Source organism: Malaclemys terrapin, chromosome 7, assembly GCF_027887155.1.
Source record: "Malaclemys terrapin pileata isolate rMalTer1 chromosome 7, rMalTer1.hap1, whole genome shotgun sequence".
NCBI lineage: Eukaryota > Metazoa > Chordata > Testudines > Emydidae > Malaclemys > Malaclemys terrapin.
Window position 1 is genome coordinate 53,113,174 of NC_071511.1, and position 21,849 is coordinate 53,135,022.

Genomic DNA, 21,849 nt, shown 5'->3' on the forward strand with positions numbered 1-21,849 from the left:
AATATCCAACCTGGACCTCCCCCACTGCAACTTGAGACCATTGCTCCTTGTTCTGTCATCTGCCACCACTGAGAACAGTCGAGCTCCGTCCTCTTTGGAACCCCCCTTCAGGTAGTTGAAGGCTGCTATCAAATCCCCCCTCATTCTTCTCTTCTGGAGACGAAACAATCCCAGTTCCCTCAGCCTCTCCTCATAAGTCATGTGCTCCAGACCCCTAATCATTTTTGTTGCCCTCCGTTGGACTCTTTTCAATTTTTCCACATCCTTCTTGTAGTGTGGGGCCCATAACTGGACACAGTATTCCAGATGAGGCCTCACCAATGTCGAATAATGGGGAACGATCACGTTCCTCGATCTGCTGGCAATGCCCCTACTTATACAGCCCAAAATGCCATTAGCCTTCTTGGCAACAAGAGCACACTGTTGACTCATATCCAGCTTCTGGTCCACTGTGACCCCTAGGTCCTTTTCTGCAAAACTGCTACCTAGCCATTCGGTCCCTAGTCTGTAGCAGTGCAGGACTCTGCACTTGTCCTTGTTGAACCTCATCAGGTTTTTTTGGCCCAATCCTCTAATTTGTCTAGGTCCCTCTGTATCCGATCCCTACCCTCTAGTGTATCTACCACGCCTCCTAGTTTAGTGTCATATGCAAACTTGCTGAGAGTGCAGTCCACACCATCCTCCAGATCATTAATAAAGATATTAAACAAAACCGGCCCCAGGACCGACCCTTGGGGCACTCCGCTTGATACCGGCTGCCAACTAGACATGGAGCCATTGATCACTACCCGTTGAGCCCGACGATCTAGCCAGCTTTCTATCCACCTTACAGTCCATTCATCCAGCCCATACTTCTTTAACTTGGCGGCAAGAATACTGTGGGAGACCATATCAAAAGCTTTGCTAAAGTCAAGGAATAACACATCCACTGCTTTCCCCTCATCCACAGAGCCAGTTTTCTCATCATAGAAGGCAATTAGGTTAGTCAGGCACGACTTCCCCTTTGTGAATCCATGGTGACTGTTCCTGATCACTTTCCTCTCCTCTAAATGTTTCATAATTGATTCCTTGAGGACCTGCTCCATGATTTTTCCAGGGACTGAGGTGAGGCTGACTGGCCTGTAGTTCCCCGGATCCTCCTCCTTCCCTTTTTTAAAGATGGGCACTACATTAGCCTTTTTCCAGTCATCTGGGACCTCCCCCGATCGCCATGAGTTTTCAAAAATAATGGCTAATGGCTCTGCAATCTCATCCGCCAACTCCTTTAGCACCCTCGGATGCAGCGCATCCGGCCCCATGGACTTGTGCACGTCCAGTTTTTCTAAATAGTCCCGAACCACTTCTTTCTCCACAGAGGGTGGTCACCTTCTCCCCAGGCTGTACTGCCCAGTGCAGCAATCTGGGAGCTGACCTTGTTTGTGAAGACAGAGGTAAAAAAATCATTGAGTACATTAGCTTTTTCCACATCCTCGGTCACTAGGTTGCCTCCCTCATTCGGTAAGGGGCCCACACTTTCCTTGATTTTCTTCTTGTTGCTAACATACCTGAAGAAACCCTTCTTGTTACTCTTAACATCTCTTGCTAGCTGAAACTCCAAGTGTGATTTGGCCTTCCTGATTTCACTCCTGCATGCCTGAGCAATATTTTTATACTCCTCCCTGGTCATTTGTCCAATCTTCCACTTCTTGTAAGCTTCTTTTTTGCGTTTAAGATCAGCAGGGATTTCACTGTTTAGCCAAGCTAGTCGCCTGCCATATTTACTATTCTTTCTACACATCGGGATGGTTTGTTCCTGCAACCGCAATAAGGATTCTTTAAAATACAGCCAGCTCTCCTGGACCCCTTTGCCCTTCATGTTATTCTGCCAGGGGATCCTGCCCATCTGTTCCCTGAGGGAGTCAAAGTCTGCTTTTCTGAAGTCCAGGGTCCGTATTCTGCTGCTCTCCTTTCTTCCTTGTGTCAGGATCCTGAACTTGACCATCTCATGGTTACTGCCTCCCAGGTTCCCATCCACTTTTGCTTCCCCTACTAATTCTTCCCTGTTTGTGAGCAGCAGGTCAAGAAAAGCTCTGCCCCTAGTTGGTTCCTCCAGCACTTGCACCAGGAAATTGTCCCCTACACTTTCCAAAAACTTCCTGGATTGTCTGTGCACCGCTGTATTGCTCTCCCAGCAGATATCAGGGTGATTAAAGTCTCCCATGAGAACCAGGGCCTGCGATCTAGCAACTTCTGCTAGTTGCCAGAAGAAAGCCTCGTCCACCTCATCCCCCTGGTCTGGTGGTCTATAGCAGACTCCAACCACAACATCACCCTTGCTGCTCACAGTTCTCAACTTTATCCAGAGACTCTCAGGTTTTTCTGCAGTTTCATACCGGAGCTCTGAGCAGTCATACTCCTCTCTTACATACAACGCAACTCCCCCACCTTTTCTGCCCTGCCTGTCCTTCCTGAACAGTTTATATCCATCCATGACAGTACTCCAGTCATGTGAGTTATCCCACCAAGTCTCTGTTATTCCAATCGCATCATAGTTCCCTGACTGTGCCAGGACTTCCAGTTCTCCCTGCTTGTTTCCCAGGCTTCTTGCATTTGTGTATAGGCACTTAAGATAACTCATCGATCGTCCCCCTTTCTCAGCATGAGACAGGAGTCCTCCCCTCTTGCGCTCTCCTGCTCGTGCCATTTGCCAAACACGATAAAACCACTATAAAATGGATTTTTTCATGGCCAGTGGTTTTAATTAAAACTGTTTTTTCACCAACACTGGTTACCGTTCTGTTGCTCGGGAGATCTAATGTCATTGGTGTTTCGTCCATATTTCCTATTTGTGACAGTTCAAATGCACAGTACTTTTGATATTTTATAATAAACCTTTGGAAAGATTCAATTTTTTTCTTCCAGATCTTTTGGTAGCTTTTTCACTATCTTCGTTCGCTGACAAAGAGAGAGACCATGACAGTTCATGAAGCGAGTACACCAACCCGCTGATGTGACAAACATTGACGGCTTTACTGACTTGTATTTGTCGTCTTTCAACATTTGCAGACCACGCAGATGAATTCCAGTTCTAGTGACGATGTCCCCATTTTGTCGACATTCAACAACCCAATTATTGAGATGTTTCTCTAGCTCAGGAAATGAAGCGCACCTCATTGGACATTTTTTCTTGCTTCTTGGCATTTCTTTTAGTGTTGTTTTGTTTTTTCGCCTTTCTCTTACTTCTCATTGATACAGAATTCACGAGCAGCGGCGCATTTATTGTTTGCTTCTGCATATTCAACAATTTTAAGTTTGAATGCTGCGTGATAAGCAGACCTTTTTCTTTTGATTTCACTGTTTATTTTAAATACTAGTATGAAAATAGATTATTATTATTATTGTAGTTATAGATTTTGTAGGACTTTATATAGGAATATCACCTGCTTTATCACTGTCAAATTATTATTGTCACTGAATGTCATGCAGATCTGCAGCACTGCTCTTTTAGTATTCCTTTCAAGCCAATCTAGTCCACTAAACAAAGCCTTTGCAACCTTAAAAGGCTGCAGTATTGACATCAATAAATGGGTTGGTAAACTTCGGCTCCCGGCCTGTCAGGGTAAGCCGCTGGCAGGACGTTTTGTTTACTTGGAGCGTCTGCAGGCATGGAGCCCCTCAGCTCCCTGTGGCCGCGGTTCGCCGTTCCCAGCCAATGGGAGCTGCAGGAAGAGGTGCAACACGTACCATTTTTGCTGTTAACAAGCATGTTCTCTCTTGAGACACAAATCCACTGTTTGAGAACTGCAAAATTAAGCATCTCTGATGGTATTGTCTAGACTGAGCCCTGAGTCCCATTGGGTAGATAGAAAGATTAACCTAAATAATCTATACAGAAGCCCCTGGAACACCATAAAATTGGGTCCCTAATCCATGAACTATCGGAACTCATTTACAAAACTTTTCTTAAACATTACATGACTATATTGTCTCATATTATAGAATTAGAATTTATAATCCCTATTCCATGATGAGATATCTTTGAGCTATAATGTGTCTTATCTAAAACTATCTTTAGATTGGATTTTTTTTGAAGAAAAAAAAACTATTTAAATAAAAAAAATCTTTTTTTTTTTTAAATCATTGATTTTTATCCACCCTGGTAATTAGTTATTTTTTGTCAAAGTCCAAATTTTTGTCAAGGTCCAGACTCTGAGAAAATAATACAAAAACAAGAACAATAATGATAATCACAAGTAAATAAAAGGATGTCTCTGTCCGTTCAAAAGCATCTGGTCGTCCAAATTTGGCTTACGGTCTGCCTATTGATTACCCCATATAAGCAGTTCTGTCTCTCTGCTCCTCCAGTTCACCCACTCTGACCTCAAGATGGTGCATCCGGACTCTGAGTGCTACAAACTGCTTGTGCCGGGTTCCTGCATACACCATTTAGCCACGAAACATGTAATTTTACATGCTGTACTTTGCCCAGTAAGTTAGGTAGCGCCCGCCTTTCTTAGTCTGTTGGTTTCTTACCTGCATAGTTTAGAGTGGGTTTTAAAGAGAGGTCTTTTGTTTTGGTAGTCTGTTGTTTATTTAGGGAAAAGGTTTTATTATGTTTAGAGGGTTTAATTTCTTAGTGCACCAGGCTATTTAGAGCCTTCTACCCACTCAGTCCAAACTTCCTTGTGCTTATGCCTTCTAGGGCCTCTTCTTGCTCATGATTGGTTTATTGTTTCTGCCTCTCACTTGTGATGCCCTAGATTGACCCCGTGTTCCAGATTAGTGTTTTGGAAATGCAGATACTAACAAGTTAAGATTGTAAATTCTCAATCAGAAGTGACCTTTATTTCAGAGTGCCAGAATCTGGGGTTTGCAAAAACTGGTGGCGTTGTTTCTGCTTCTTTCCTTTCTCCCAGATCAAGCACTGCAACTAGCAGAAATTTTACTGCTACTTCAGCATCATCAGTAAATTCTTATTCCTCAATAAGAGGAATCTCTTCTGCCATTGCAAATGGTGATAGCAATAACTCCTTTGGACTGACCAACTCCAGCCTTGGCAGGGGGTAAGAACAGGAATGCTTTTCTTTCCCCCTCTCCTTCCTCTGACTACCTTTGTGTCCTCCCTGTTACCCCTGGCTACTTGTATTTTCAAGCTGTTGAAAGTAATGCTTGCCCCACTTTAGCCCAACTGCATGGAAAACTAGCACTTATTCCAACACCTATTCTCCCTTTCAGATGTTTTGTGTCCCATTCTTTGGCTGTGATAGCCACTTCACCAGGCAGAGACCATAAAACTTTCATCAGCTGTTGGAAAGTAGTAGCTTACCTGCATATGTCCGTATAATGTGATAAAGGATTGTAGGCACCATACACTTGAGGAAAATATTGTCATAAAGTAGTAGAGGTAAATGGTCAAAGAAAAGCAGCCTGAATAGATATAGAAGATACATTGTTACAGTAAACATCAGACCTGCCAGTAATCAGAGTTAAATGAGATGTCAAAACTAACAAATATGGATGAGCAGAAATATATGAAAAAGCACCAGTAAGAAGGAATAGCATTTGATGCAAATCGTAAACATTGCTGTGATGGGTGAAATGTGGACTGGTATGGTCTAGATAAAAAATTGTTGTTTTCTTCTTCCAGAGTCTCTGGCTTCTCCTACAGCTGCAGGGAGTCCCCTTTCCAGTCACAGCCCGGCATCTGTGGGCTCAGTAACTTGGGAAACACCTGCTTCATGAACTCTGCATTACAGGTAAAGGGCTGAAAAGAATCCACTTCACGCCTTATCCCCATGGATTCATTGCACACCTGTTTAGTGCTCTCATATAGCACCCCAAAGTGTGTTAAGCACTTTATAGGCCTGTTAGAAGACCATTAGCTGTCCTGAAGAGCGTCTACAGGTAAGAGGTGACGGGCAGAGATTCAAGATAAGGTATTTTTTGTTTTTAAAGCCTGTCAATTTTCTTTTTTTGACAATATTTCTATCTCATTGTCAGGTAAAATGTACACGTGATTTCCCCATGTTCAGCAGTTGCATTCCCTCTCTGTACCTGGACTCTATGCCACAGGCACATGCAGATGGCAGAGTCGAGGAGAGCAGGAGGGTAGCTTCCTAAAAGCCTCCCTACCCTGCTCGATGCTGATTCCTAGAGTCACTGAGTTGCAGAAAGTATCTCAGCACCAGGGAGGAGGAGCAGCTAGGAGGAGGGAAGACCAACTGTACATGGGTAATCCTAAGATGCATTGAGTGGTGCAGGTCCAGAGGTTGGTACACATCCCTCCCTGTCATGTTGGTTTGCGGGGACCACAGCATCACTGTATTGCTCCCACCTCTGGTGCTTTACACAAGAGTTCCCCCGTTAGTGTAGGTTAGAAATGTTCTACTGTGTTACAGAAGTTGGCTACCCAGGCATCTTTAATCTCAGCACAAATGAGGAAAATTGCTATAGATACTAATAGATAGAGTGGAGAGAAAGGTGTCAAATGGGATAGAGTGCTCCCTTTTTCATATTCTCCATTCCACTATGGACAGTTACCATTATATAGTATCTTTTAGGCCTCATTTCAGGCTGTGGGAGTTCAGTGGGCTGGAAAACCTCTAACAGAGACACTCCTGAAAACAGCTAGGTGTGCTGTCTAAGCAGAGGCTAGCTTCGCTACTGCTGTTAAGCACGCCGAGTGCTATGTGTTAGTGCTGGGATTGGAGAGAAGGTGGAGAAATTGTAGATCAGAAGATAACTCTTGATTAAACTGTAAGTGACATGAACTGAAGCTGTGCATTAAAGGGGCATCTCTGCTTCAGCAATAGCCTTAGCAAAGTGCTGATATTTACACTTTTTACCCTTGGAAGAGAAGTCGGAATATTGTGAACTCTTTTATATGGCCTTTGTTATCTGAGTTGCATTGCTCACGTATCTCAATAAGAGGCTTTCTGTTTTACTAAATTGTGAGAGAGCTGTAGACTCAAAACTTTCATTGTTCCTTTTAAATACATTGTTCTGTCTACTTTTACATGAGTTTTTAAATAGGTTTTGTCATTTCACATATCTACTGATGTGAAAGTTGGACTGTTGTATTACTTCCTTCTCATAGGGGTTTGCTGTCCTAGACAATGACATGAACTTTGTAAATGTGTTTGGTTTTTTTATTTCAGTGTTTGAGTAACACCCCACCTCTGACTGAGTATTTCCTGGAAGATAGATATGAGGCTGAAATAAATCATGACAATCCTCTGGGGATGAGAGGAGAAATTGCAGAAGCATATGCAGAACTTATTAAGCAGATGTGGTCTGGGAGACACTCTCACGTGGCACCACGTATGTTCAAAGTAAGTAGACACTTTTTTCAGGGAGGATGGTAGTGAAAGCAAGGTTAGAATGAAAGTTGTAATGTCTTTCCACAGGTTTTGCTGTCACGAAAGCTATAATGAAAAATTGCCTGAGTGCTGTTCCAGATCTTTAAAAATGAGGCACACTCCTCTTCAGATGGGTGCTGAAACAAATTGTTAAAGCACATAGCAACCTACCCAGCATAGTATAGCTAAAGATTTTGAACTTGACAATAAAATAGCTGAACTGTGGAAAAAAAATAGACATTCTCATTTAAATAAGCCATTATACAAGAGGGCTGGAGGGTATCAAATGTTGGACCTATCTTTTTTTGATGGGTTTAAGGAAGATCCTGGGAATTGCAAACCAGTGAGCCTTTCTTCAGTGCTAGATGAACAGGTTGAAATTATAATTTAAAAACAGAATTTTAAAACATACAAAGGAACATAGTGTGATATTGACATAGGAACATAACATAAGAATGGCCATACTGGGTGAGACCAAAGGTCTATCTAGCCCAGTATCCTGTCTTCCGACAGTGGCCAATGCCAGGTGCTTTGGAGGGAATGAACAGAACAGGTAATCATCAAGTGATCCATCCCCTGTCGCCAATTCCCAGCTTGTGGCAAACAGAGGCTAGGGACACCATCCCTGCCCATCCTGGTTAATAACCATTGATTGACCTAGTCTCCATGAAAGAATATTGTAGGATTGGTGTTTTAAAATGTTCTCAGGCAAAAAAGTTTCATTCATTTTGTTCATACAAAGGGTAAAATAACATTAGAAGGATGAGAGAAAGACAAGGTGGGTGAGGCAATATCTTTTATTGAACTAACTAGCTTGTCTCTTTCACCAAAAGAAGTTGGTCCAATAAAGATATTATAGAATCATAGAAGATTAGGGTTGGAAGAGACCTCAGGAGGTCATCTAGTCCATCCCCTGCTCAAAGCAGGACCAACCCCAACTAAATCATCCCAGCCAGGGCTTTGTCAAGCCGAGCCTTAAAAGACCTCTAAGGATGGAGATTCCACCACCTCCCTAGGTAACCCATTCCAGTGCTTCACCACCCTCCTAGTGAAATAATTGTGATGTTGCACGCCATATGTTTATGGAAATATGTTTGAGTGTGAATAAAATGTAACTGGAATATGCTTTATGCAAAAGGTCTCTTGTAGGGTAACATTACAAAGTTTATAATCTATTGAGTGTGTTCAACCTATTTCTATGAATGTATCATTCTTGTATCTGAAGCTAGAAATATGAAGTATTACTCTGAAGTCCTATAGTAATTATGCGAAGTGTAGGCCATTAATGGTGGCTTGGAGTCTTGATGGCTTCCATTGACTAGGACAATTGGTTGTAAATAGGTCTGTTTACTTGCAAACCTCCCTGGGTACCTGCAGGCCAGCCCTGGAAGAATGAAGAATGAGGTCTCACAGAACATGTGACCATGTCACAGGATATTGGAATCCATCTTAAACCTGGTGCTTTTCCATTTAGAAGGAGGGGTGGGGATTCCTGCCTTGTGCCAAAGCTATAAAAGGGGGTGGAAGAGAACAAAGGGAAGGGGGCTGCCAGTCATGAGAAATCCCCTAGTTACCACCTGAGCTGGAACTAAAAAGGACTGTACTGGGGAAAGGATTGGGCCCAGACTAGGAAGGCGTCTAGTCTGTGAAAGAAGCTTATTGGAACATCTCCGAGAGTGAGATTTACCTGTATTCAGTTTCTTAATGTATTAGGCTTAGACTTCTTCTTCGAGTGATTGTTCACGTCCATTACACATTAGGTGTGCACGTGCCGCGTGCACGGACGTCAGAAACTTTTTCCCTCAGCGGCTCCCGTCGGGCCGGCAGGGTCCCCCCTCCCGCAAGAGCGGCGCCCCGCTCTAGAGTATATATATCCCTGCGGGCCCAAGCCTCCCTCAGTTCCTTCTTACCGTCCGTGGCGGCGTTGGAACAACTCTGTCTCTCGTCTGAGAATGTCCCTTAGCATAGTAGTTAGTGTTATCTTTACAGTTATCAGTTCTTTAGTAGCTAGTGTTAAGCTTAGCAGTTATCAGTTCTTTAGAAATACTCAAACTTCTTTGTGTTAGGTGTTTGGTTAACCCCGGCGCTGGGCAGCGGGGCATGCCGTATGCCCAAGGCTTCAAGGCTTGTGCCACGTGCCGCAAGCCTATGCCATTAAGTGATCCACACGACTTGTGTCTCCGTTGCCTGGGGGAAGCACACCAAAAAGAGCGCTGCAAGATCTGTAAGGCTTTCAAGCCCAGGACTAAGAAAGAGAGAGACTTTCGCCTTAAGCAGCTGCTCATGGAGACGGTATTACAGCCCTCCACTTCGACAGCACCGCCAACCTTGGTGTGGAGTGCCCCGGCATCGGTCCGTGATCCGGCGCCGGCGGGGCACCCTAAGCCCACGGCACTGAATCAGCGGGAATACCTCCGGCATCGGTCGTCTTCGCCGGCAAAATCGAAGGGCCAACCCAAGGCCCGAGGACGCTCCCCGCATAAGAGGGTAGCGCCCGCGAAGACCTCGAGTGCGCCTAAGGCCGTTGCAGCCCCGGCACAGATCCTGGTGACAGTGGCTCCGGCGCCGAAAGGCCCGTCGAGCCCCGGGATAGGCACGTCGAGTGAGGAGGAAGGGCTGGAGGAGCTTTTGGAAGAGCCCTCCACCCCGGACACATTTGAGGCAGCAAAGGACCTCATTGAATTGTCTGCTGAGGGACCCCTCCAAACTAAAGACAATCCGCTGAGACTGCCATCCAGAGGCAAGCCGGCAATGGTGCACCTATCACGGTCACCATCTCAGCACCATTCACAGCGCCGGTCCCGGTTGAGCTCCGCCTTGGTGGACTCCCGGCTTCCCTCCACGCAGAGAGCCGCACAGCCGTCGGGCCACAATAAGCACCCAGCACCGACCCAGCAGCCCTATTCGAGTAGGCACCGGGACGTGTCAGTTACACGATCCCCGAGACCGACCACCCGTAGTCGTTCCCGGTCCCGTGGTCACTGGTACCGATCCAGGTCCAGGTCGGCAAGACACTACTCCCGGTCGGTCACGGAGGCACTACTCTCCGACCCCGGAATGGCACCGTCCCACGGCACCGCCGTGGCCTTCCAGATCACCGTCCGTGGTTTCGGAGGCAGACTCGGGCCGGTCCAGCAGATATGCCCACAGGGCACAGGCCAGTAGGGAACACGAAGCTGCTTGGCACCCACAATGGGGCCAGCCAGGACAATGGCCATTCTGGACCCCTTGGGGTCAGCAGCAAGGCCCCCCCGTCCAGGACCACAAGATCTCGGCCCTCGCTCTCCGCAGTGGCGCCCGCCTTCTCGCAAGGAGGCCACGGTCTCCAGACCACCGGAGCGAGAAAAGGCGGACTCGGCACCGAGCCTGGTACTGTCTCAGACCCAGGTCATAGAACGGGCCCCAGAGAAGCGCCCAGTCGGTGAGGAGTTGCAGGAAGAGGAAGACGCGCAAAAGGCCCTGACCTCTTCCTCCTCACCAGACGAAGCCGTGGTGGGCACAACAGTGTCCGGCCCTCCCCCGATTGACCATCGGGCGCACCAGGAACTGCTCCGCCAAGTAGCCCTCAATCTGGGGTTGCAGGCAGAGGAGATGGTAGAGCAGGAGGACCCCATGGTCGACATCCTAAGCCCAGAGGGCCCCTCCAGGATCGCGCTCCCGCTCATAAAAACGGTCCAGTCCAACTACAAAACAGTATGGCAAACACCGGCCTCCAGTGCACCAACTGCAAAAGGCGTGGAGAGGAAATACTTTGCCCCATCTAAAGGGTTTGACTTCCTCTTCTCTCACCCAACACCCTGTTCGCTGGTCGTCTTTGCGATCAACGAACGAGAGTGACATGACCAGCAAGCCCCGGCCCCCAAAGCCAAGGAGGCAAAACGCTTGGACTTATTTGGGAGAAAGGTCTACTCGTCCGGGGGCCTCCAGTTGAGGATCGCTAACCAACAAGCGATTCTGAACAGACACAACTTCAATTCTTGGGCACCAGTCTCCAAGTTTAAGGAATCCCTGCCTCAGGGCTCACAACCCGAGTTTACGGCTATAGTGGACGAAGGGAAGGCAGTAGCCAAAACCTCCCTACAGGCCTCCCTTGACTCCGCAGACGCAGCTGCTAGGACAATCGCGTCAGGGGTAGTAATGAGACGCTCGGCATGGCTACAGGCTTCTGGCCTTCCCCCAGAAGTGCAAAACACCCTCCAAGACCTTCCATTCGAGCGGTCAGGCTTGTTTTCGGACCAGACGGATGCCAGACTGCATAGCCTCAAAGACTCTCGAGCAACCCTCAAGTCGCTGGGAATGCATACCCCAGTGACACAGAGGAAACCTTTTAAGCCCCAACCACCCCAGAGGCAGTACCACCCTTGTCCTCGACAGGAACCGTACCGCAGAAGGGGCAGGGATAACACGCGTAGACGTAATAACACGCCTAACCAGGGCCAAAATCATGGCCAAGGCAAGCCGCAGCCGGGAAATAAGCCAGGGTTTTGAAGCTGCGATCGAGGACAGCGTACCAAACTTTATTCCAGATCCCCCTCTGTTTCAGGGACCGCCTGTCCCGTTTTTACCGTGCTTGGTCACATATAACATCGGACCGCTGGGTCCTGCGCACGGTGGAGGCGGGCTACACTCTTCAGTTCTCCTCGCCCCCTCCCTCCCATCCCCATCCCTCTTCAGGGACCCCTCTCACGAGCAACTCCTCATGCAGGAGGTGCGGACCCTCCTCACAGTAGGAGCAGTGGAAGAGGTTCTTCCGAACCTAAAGGGGAAAGGATTCTACTCCAGATATTTCCTGATTCCCAAAGCTGGGGGGCCTCTGTCCCATTTTTGGACCTACGCGGACTAAACAAATTTTTGGTCAAGGCACATTTCCGTATGGTCTCCCTTGGAGCTATTATCCCATCCCTGGATCCGGGGGATTGGTACGCTGCCCTCGATATGAAAGATGCGTATTTTCACATCGCCATCCGCCCGGCCCACTGGCAGTTCCTGCGCTTCACCATCAACCAACACCATTTTAAATTTATGGTCTTGCCCTTTGGCCTGGCAACGGCCCCGCGAGAATTCACAAAATTCATGTCCGTGGTGGCAGCTTTTCTTCAGAAAAGAAAGATGCACGTATACCCATACTTGGACGACTGGCTCCTCGTGGGCAGGTCGGAGGCCGAGGTCCGCTCCCACATGACGCTGGCACAACAGGTGTTCCACAAGCTCGGTCTACTGGTCAATGTGCCCAAGTCCTCACTGATCCCCACACAGAGACTGGACTTCATAGGGGCAGTCCTGGACTCGGTGGCGGCACGGGCAAATCTTCCAGTGTCACGGTTCTTGGCCATTCAAAGGGTCGTAAGCTCCATCCAACAATTCCCCACGACCGCGGCCAGATGCTGTATGCAACTCTTGGGGCACATGGTGGCCTGCATACACATAGTCAGACATGCCCGCCTAAGACTCAGGCCATTACAGTTGTGGCTGGCCCAAACGTATTGCCCCAACAGAGACCCCTTAGACCTGGTAGTGACAATCCCAGCTCGTGTGTCGAACTTCCTCCGCTGGTGGCTTGATCAGCAGCAGGTTTGCGAGGGGGTCCCCTTCGCTACCGCGCAACCCACTCTGACGTTAGTAAGAGATGCATCGGACCTGGGTTGGGAGGCGCACCTGGGGGACCTGCGGACCCAGGGCTTATGGTCCAGGGAAGAAAAGTTGCTTCACATCAATCTGAAGGAGTTGAGGGCGGTTCGCCTCGCCTGCCAGACCTTTCACGCTACCATAGAAGCCCACAGTGTGTCAGTTCTGATGGACAACACTACCGCCATGTTCTACATAAACAAGCAGGGCGGGTCCCGATCCTCTCCCCTCTGTCATGAGGCGCTCCTCCTATGGGACTTCTGTATAGCCCATTCGGTTCACCGACTCGCAACATATCTCCCGGGGTCCAAAACGGATTAGCAGACCGCCTCAGCCGGTCCTACCACATGCACGAATGGACGTTGGGACAGGACGTCCTGCATTCAGTCTTCCAGAGGTGGGGGTTTCCCCGGGTGGATCTCTTCGCCACCAAGGGCAACAGCCAATGCCCTCAGTTTTGTTCATTCCAGAACCTCAGCCCGGGCTCGTTGGCAGATGCCTTCGCGATTCTGTGGGGCGGGAGCCTGAGGTATGCCTTCCCTCCATTTCCGCTCATCCACAAGGTCCTCCTCAAGACCCGCAGGGACAAGGCGGCAGTCATCCTCATCGCCCCGGCGTGGCCATGTTGGAACTGTCCGTGACCGCCCCGATTGCCCTCCCCCTCCATCGCGACCTCATCACACAGGACCGGGGTCGCCTACTCCACCCGAACCTACTGTCGCTACATCTCACGGCGTGGTATCTCTCTGGCTAAACGATACGGAGCACAGGTGCTCCCACCAGGTCCAGCAAATTCTCCTTGGTAGTTGGAAGCCCTCCACAAGAGCGACCTACCTTGCCAAATGGAAGAGGTTCTCCCACGGCTGTGAGCCTCATCACCTACAGCCTCTGCAGGCCTCAGTGCCATCAATTCTGGACTACTTGTTGCACCTCAAGCATCAAGAACTCACCCCCGCCTCAATTAAAGTGCAACTGGCTGCCATATTGGCGTTCCATCCTGGGGAGTTGCGAGTTTCGGTGTTCTCCAACCCCACAGTAGCCCGATTCCTCAAGGGGCTGGAGAGGGTGTTTCCCTACTCGCGCCCGCCAGTCCCTGCGTGGAATCTTAACCTGGTCCTAACTAAACTCATGGGGCCACCCTTTGAACCCCTAGCCTCTTGCTCCCTCATGCACCTCTCATGGAAGGTAGCGTTTCTCGTGGCCATCACATCGGCTAGGAGGATATCGGAATTGAGAGCCCTCACTTCAGAACCTCCTTATACAGTTTTTTATAAGGATAAGGTGCAACTGAGGCCGCACCCTAAATTCCTTCCAAAGGTGGTCATGTATTTTCATATGGGTCAGGACATTTGTTTACCGGTGTTCTTCCCTAAGCCCCATACGGACCCAAGCCACCGCAGCCTGCATACCCTCGATGTCCGTAGAGCCTTGGCATTTTATCTAGAACGGACCAGGCCATTCCGCAAATCGACTCAACTGTTTATTGCCATTGCGGAGCGAATGAGAGGCCAGCCTATCTCGACGCAATGCTTGTCAGCATGGATTGTGCTTTGCATACGCACGTGCTATGAGCTCGCCAACGTACCAGCCCCGGAGATCCGGGCTCACTCGACTGGGGCCCAAGCGTCCTCGGCGGCTTTCTTGGTGCAGGTTCCACTCCAGGAAATCTGTAAAGCGGCCACCTGGTCGTCGGTGCATACGTTCACAGCCCACTACGCGATCCATCATCAGACCAGAGAGGACGCAGTGGTGGGCAGGGCTGTGCTTCAATCAATTGTTCCTTGACTCCTACCCTCCTCCAATGGTAAGCTTGTGAATCACCTAATGTGTAATGGACATGAACAATCACTCGAAGAAGAAAAAACGGTTACTTATCTTCTGTAACTGTTCTTCGAGATGTTGTTCGCGTCCATTACACTTCCCACCCTCCTTCCCCTCTGTCGGAGTCACCGGCAAGAAGGAACCGAGGGAGGGTCGGGCCCGCAGGGATATATATACTCTAGAGCGGGGCGCCGCTCTGGCGGGCGGGGGGACCCTGCCGGCCCGACGGGAGCCGCTGAGGGAAAAAGTTTCCGATGTTCGTGCACGCAGCGCACGCACACCTAATGTGTAATGGACGTGAACAACACATCTCGAAGAACAACAGTTACAGAAGGTAAGTAACTGTTTTTTGCGTGTTTTGTTTTATTTTGCTTGGTAACTTACTTTGTTCTGTCTGTTATTACTTGGAACCACTTAAATCCTATTTTGTATACTTAATAAAATCACTTTTGTTTATTAATTAACCCCGAGTAAGTGATTAATACCTGGGGGAGCAAACAGCTGTGTATATCTCTCTCTCTGTGTTATAGAGGGCGGACAATTTATGAGTTTACCCTGTATAAGCTTTATACAGAGTAAAACAGATTTATTTGGGGTTTGGATCCCACTGGGAGCTGGGTGTCTGGGTGCTGGAGATAGGAAACCTGCTGAGCAGTTTTTGGTTAAAGTCTGCAGCGTTGGGGGCGTGAACCAGACCTGGGTCTCTGTTGCAGCAGGCTAGTGTGTCTGGCTCAACAAGGCAGGGTTCTGGAGTCCCAAGCTGGCAGGGAAAACAGGCTCAGAGGTAGAATCCTAGAATATCCGGGTTGGAAGGGACCTCAGGAGGTCATCTTGTCCAAACCCCTACTCAGAGCAGGACCAATTCCCAACTAAACTAAACTCCCAACTAAATCATCCCAGGTAATTTTAGTGCATCAGGTGACAGTCCCAAGGGGGTCTCTGTGACTGAACCCATTACAATAGTGTTTCCTAATATCCAACCTAGACCTCCCTCACTACAACTTGAGACCATTGCTCCTTGTTCTGTCATCTGCCACCACTGAGAACAGACGAGCTCCTTCCTCTTTGGAACCCCCCTTCAAGTAGTTGAAGGGTGCTATCAAATCCCCCCTCATTCTTCTCTTCTGCAGACTAAACAAGCCCTGTTCCCTCAGCCTCTCCTTGTAAGTCATGTGCCCCCAGCCCCCTGATAATTTTCGTTGTCTTCCTCTGGACTCTCCAATTTGTCCACATCCTTTCTGTAGTGGGGTGCCCAGAACTGGATGCAATACTCCAGATGTGACCTCACCAGGGTGGAATAGAGGGATAATAAAATATATTCCCTCACCCTCCTTGTCTGTTGCAGTTACCTCAGAAACAACCATTATAAACCCAGTTAAGGTTGAGCATAAAAATAAATCCACAGATGTCAAAGTAGGGAAACACACTTAAGGCACCCAAACAACCTGAACAATGTTAAGGTAGAATAACTTCTCAAATGTATGGAATGTGTCACTTTCAGCTAAGCCAATCTGTTGAAATAAGAATGTCAGAAGTTGTTGTAAAGGCTTTGCCTTAGAGTATGAGCTTGAATTTGGGGTGAGTTGCTTTTTGGGTGTGTTGCTGTTGAAGGTCGAAACGTAAGCCTTATGGAATGGTGGCGTCTGTTATTGACAGTGTTGTGGGTGATGTGAAAGTGGCAAGGAATGCAGGAAACTTTTCCCTTAACTTCTAAGATTTTGGCTTGGTGTGAGACATATCCTGAAGCAACCTTAACTGTCCCCAAATGAAGTCTTTGTGTATTTAGTTTTTGAAAGTGTTAAATTTTTACGTTAAGCAGTGATGTGGATTCAATAGTGAATATTTAGGCTTTTTTATAACTACACCTCTACCTCGATATAATGCTGTCCTCGGGAGCCAAAAAATCTTACTGCATTATAGGTGAAACCGCGTTATATCGCACTTGCTTTGATCCACCGGAGTGCACAGCTCCACCCCCTGGAGCACTGCTTTACCGCGTTATATCCGAATTCGTGTTATATCAGGGTAGAGGTGTATCATAAATTTGAAATAGAACATCACTTTTCAGGGTTACTTAGCAGTAACAACCATGAGTCAGTCACTGTTAAATGGCAACATTAACTTGTTCTCTAAGAAAATTTCTCTCCCTCATGAGTGCTGCTGGAGCCCTCTGGTTTGTTTTCCCATAAGTGGGGCTCTGATGCCCTGCTGGCCACCTCATGCTTGGCTCCTTCTAGTTTGTGGAAAAAAATCAGTGGGATCACCTGCTCATGGTACCAGAATGATCGCACTTTCAGAGTAATTGTGGGTCTTCATACTGTGATCCTTTCTTATGTTTCAGTATGTGACAATCGAAGTATTGCCTTTACATTATGAGGTAGCACCCAGTGTATTGAATGGAGCAGTTCACACCTCAGAGCGATTGTTTCAAGGTCTGCGCAAGTTTAGGCTGCTGTTGTTACATTTGGTTATACTCTAGTCAGTTTTCAAAGTTTGTTTGAAATTAGAACAGCTAAAGACTTAGAGTAGAATCCTGGCTCCATTGAAATCATTGGGAGTTGTGCCACTGACTTCAATGGGGCCCAAATTTTACTCTTAATAATTTTTAGTGAAAGCTGAAACTGGATAACAATTGAGGCCTGTCTTTGCCGCACAACCCAGCTAATCTTTCATGTCATGTGGGAGGAAGGGCACCCACCAGCCTTTGGGAAATGCTGCTCTAACTGATGAGTTAGAGAGACATTTTCCTTATGGACATGTTGTTCCATAAATATCTGCTACAGGGATTCTTGGATTTTTCTCTGAAGTATCTGGCTGACGTAAGAGGATCTTGGACTAGATGGACACTGGTCTGATCCACTGTAGCAATTATGTTCCTAAAAGAGCACAACTGAAACTTGTACAACACTCCAGGTGCTGGTAGTTGGTATTTCTTGACCCAGAGCTTAGTATCAGGCAGTCCAGATTCCCACCATCCTGCTCTTTAAAAATGCCCTTGATTGAAAGGTTTTAAAATAGGCCAGGAAATCTGTACTGACATCCTTGTTATGTTGTCTTCAGCTTCATTGTAGTTAGCACTAAACTACAGCAGCTTCTTGCTGCAGAATTCTGCAGAAGTCAGGATATGATTTTCTTTATTTCATTTTTACAGATACATGCATGACGCTGCTCTGACCAGATTGTCCCCGTTCTGTTTTAATTTTAGACCCAGGTCGGCCGTTTTGCCCCTCAGTTCTCAGGGTACCAGCAGCAAGATTCTCAGGAGCTCTTGGCATTCCTCCTGGATGGCTTGCACGAGGATCTGAACCGAGTGAAGAAGAAACCCTACTTGGAGCTCAAGGATGCCAATGGCAGGCCTGATTCGGTACAGTGCTTAGATAAAATTATACCCTATGCTCAACTGGAGGCTCTGAGCTACATTTAAATAGCATGAATAGTCTGTATTAAACTGCTGTCCAAAGCCAGGAAGATGATAGTTAAAGCTGTAAATGCGCTTAAGTTATTGTTTGCACCTTGGGATTGCAGTGATCTTACTATATCCCCAGCGTTGCTCTGACACTTGGAATGCTAGAAGTCTCAATAGAGGGAGATTAGTGCGCAGAATGCAGCTAATAAACTCAAACGTGAATGGTAAACTGCATTATCCCATATCACTGCAATTTATCACTTGACTGTCATTCCATGTGTGGGGTTGGAGCACAGAATTTAATAAATTACGTTTTTGTGTTCTATGTGCAGTGAATGTGATTGTGGCAACACAAATGATGGCATAATTTACCCTTTCTCCAAGATACCACCTAAATCTGTTTGTTGTGTATGTAAGGAATTGCCTAGAATCCTGTTAAGGAGAGGGGGTCTTGGACCCAGCCTACCGTTGCCTTTTATCCAAGCACTTCCATTTTTCTCTAACTTAAGGAGACGCTCTGAGCATTTATGCCGTATCTTTCCTTCATAGTCCTGAGTCCTGCTGTTGGCGATAACTCTGATCTCATCTCAGCAACCCAGTTATAGTGCATATGGTACTGTACCATAGGTAAAGTGTGCCAAACCAAGAAGAGCTTCCAATCCACAGGCTCAAGCAAATAGAAATCCTCAAACTCGGACAAGAATTTCCAGAAAGCCAGTTCAGATAGCTCTATGATTACTGCCTGCAGATGTCCTTTAGTTCAGCCCCCTTACCCTTCACTGGGGGAAAAGCCAAGTGATGTAGATGTATCCTAGGATAATGATGATTGATAAAATACTTTCCATTCCAAGAGTATCTAAGGAAGATATTTAATAGCAGCTGCTAAAACTAGACATTTTTAAATTGGCAGGTTCAAATAACTTGCAACAAAGAGTTTTAAAAGAACTGACAGAGGAGCTCTCTGGACCATTAATGTTGATTTTTAATGTGTCTTGGAATACTGGGGAAGAAAGCTAAAGTGTTAATATTTAAAAAGAATAAATCGGATGAGCAAAGTAATTATAGACCCATCAGTCTGATGCCGATTCTGGGCAAGATAATGTAATAGCTGATATGGGAACTCAATTAATAAAGAGTTAAAAGAGGGTGCTATAATTGCCAATCATCATGGGTTTAGGGAAAACAGATCTTGTCAAACTAACTTGATATCTTTTTTTTTTTTTTTTTAATGAGGTTACAGGTTTGATTGATGAAGGTAAAAGTGTTAATGTAATATACTTTGACTTCTTTAAAGCATTTTACTTGGTACCACGTGACATTTGATTAAGAAACTAGAGCAGTACAAAATTAACATGACACGCATGAAATGCTTTAAAAACTGGCTAATTGCTGGGTCTCAAAATGTAACTAAATGGGGAATCAGCATGGAGCGGGTGTGTTTCTAGTGGAGTCCTGCAGGGAGGGGTTCTTGGCTCACTGCTATTTAACATTTTTATCAGTGCTCTGGAAGAGAACGTAAAATCATCACTGATCAAGTTTGCAGATGACACAAAGATTGTTAAATGATGAAGAGGACAGGTTAATCATACAGAGCGTTCTGGATTTCTTGGTAATCTGGGTGAAAACAAACAATATGTATTTTAATACAGCCACATATTAAGTCATACATCAGGAAACAAAGAATTCAGGCCATATTTAAAGGATGAGGGACTTTATCTTGGGAAGTAGTGACTCTGGAAAAAGTCTTAAGAATCATGGTAAATAATCAGCTGTGAACGTGAGCACCCAGTGCGAAGCTGTGGCCAAAAAGACTAATGCAATTCTTGGATGCATAAATGGGAATATTGAGTAGGAGTAGAGAGATTACATTACCTCTGTATTTGGCACTCTTGCAACTACTACTGGAAATATCATGTCCAGTTCTGGTGTCCACATTTCAGGAAGGATGTTGATAAATTGGAGAGGATTCAGAGAAAGAGCCATGATAGTGATTAAAGCAGTGGTTCTCAAACTTTTTTTTTTTTTTTTCATGGACCACTTGAAAATTGCTGAGGGTCTCAGTGGATCACTTGATGATCTTTCCAAATATTGTTTGTACTGTTAGCTAACTATTGTAAAGCGCTTTGGATAAAAGCGCTATATAAAAAAATCCCTTAATAATTGATGTTTTTTTTGTTCTATAAATAAAAGCACACAACTCATATTTTAATATTAGTAGTCTTACCTTTCTAATGCGATGGATGTGCCCTCTCTCCCCCGCCGCGGCAGTCCCTGAACTGCGGCTGGGAAGGAGGGGGGGTCTCTCCCCGGCCACAGAGCTGAGGCTGGGAAGGAGGGCCATCTCTCCCTGGCAGCTGCAGCCCTGGAGCTGGGGAAAGTCGCATGCCACAGCCCTGCACGTTCCAAATTCCCCCCCACTCCCACTTCTCACCCCACTTCCCCCTCTCACCTATCTCCTGTTCCCCCCAAGGCTACTACCTCACCTTACATGTGCGTCTCCTCCAGGGTCCAGGCACCTAATTAGTGGAGCCATGCCTGTGCGGCTCCACTAATTAGGTGGGTGGCCCTTCATTTTCTTGTGTGTGGCCGCCCAGGCACACACCTTAGAGGGAACTATCCGCAGACCTTCTGAATGGCGCTCGTGGACCACCAGTGGTCTGCAGACCACAGTTTGAAAACCTCTGGATTAAAGGATTAGAAAAATGTGTCTTATAGTGATGCTTGAGGAGCTCAATCTGTGTAGTTTAACAAAGAGACAGTTAATGGGTTACAGTACCTACATGGGAAACGCATTTGATAATACAAGGCTTATGCAAGGTCCAATGGCAGGAAGCTGAAGTGTGACAATTTCAGATTAGAAATAAGGCATACGTTTTTAATATTGAGAATAATTAACCATTGGAACAGTTTACCAAACATTGAGGTGGGTTCTCCATCACTGAATCATAGAATCATAGAATCATAGAATATCAGAGTTGGAAGGGACCTCAAGAGGTCATCTAGTCCAACCCCCTGCTCAAAGCAGGACCAATTCCCAGCTAAATCATCCCAGCCAGGGCTTTGTCAAGCCGGGCCTTAAAAACCTCCAAGGAAGGAGACTCCACCACCTCCCTAGGTAACGCATTCCAGTGTTTCACCACCCTCCTAGTGAAATAGTTTTTCCTGATATCCAACCTGGACCTCCCCCACTGGAAAATTTTAAACTAAGATTGGATTTTTTCTAAAAGATTATGCTCCCATTCAAAGAGGAATTCATTCAGGGAAGTCTATGGTCTTTGTTACATGGAAGGTCAGACTAGATGATCATAGTGGTCCCTTCTTGCCTGGTCTATGAATCATCATCTTCTAACTTCAGGCTCTGGGCCACAGTTTTCTACTCTTCCAGAGAAAACTCTGCATAACAGTTATAAGCTGAGAGCTTTTGCCAGTTGGAGACCACAACCTGTCCCTTCTGGGTCAGGACAGAAAGCAAATGACCTTCCCTGGGTAAGGACTACATGAAGCCTTGCATACCCCACTATGGGTAGGAAATCCATTCTATGTCATACTTTCCACATACAGCCTAGAGATGAACTTTAGCTGCATCCAGTATATGGGGCCTGATCCAAAGTCCTTAATGTCAATGGGAAGACTCCGATTGATTGCAATGGCCTTTGGATC

The 21,849-nt window shown here is 46.7% G+C and overlaps 1 protein-coding gene across 3 annotated transcripts in view; it reads left to right on the forward strand.

The window, feature by feature from the left end:
• The window catches only part of USP4 (ubiquitin specific peptidase 4), a 156,066-nt gene that overhangs the window by 52,801 nt on the left and 81,416 nt on the right, over positions 1-21,849 (forward strand). For 2 of the 3 annotated variants that reach the window (XM_054033998.1, XM_054033999.1), the window contains 4 exons: positions 4,896-5,042; positions 5,627-5,735; positions 7,137-7,310; positions 17,989-18,147. In XM_054033998.1, coding sequence (XP_053889973.1) covers positions 4,896-5,042; positions 5,627-5,735; positions 7,137-7,310; positions 17,989-18,147 — 589 coding nt within the window. The remainder of the gene's footprint in view (positions 1-4,895; positions 5,043-5,626; positions 5,736-7,136; positions 7,311-17,988; positions 18,148-21,849) is intronic. The other variant, XM_054034000.1, reaches the window with a different exon arrangement.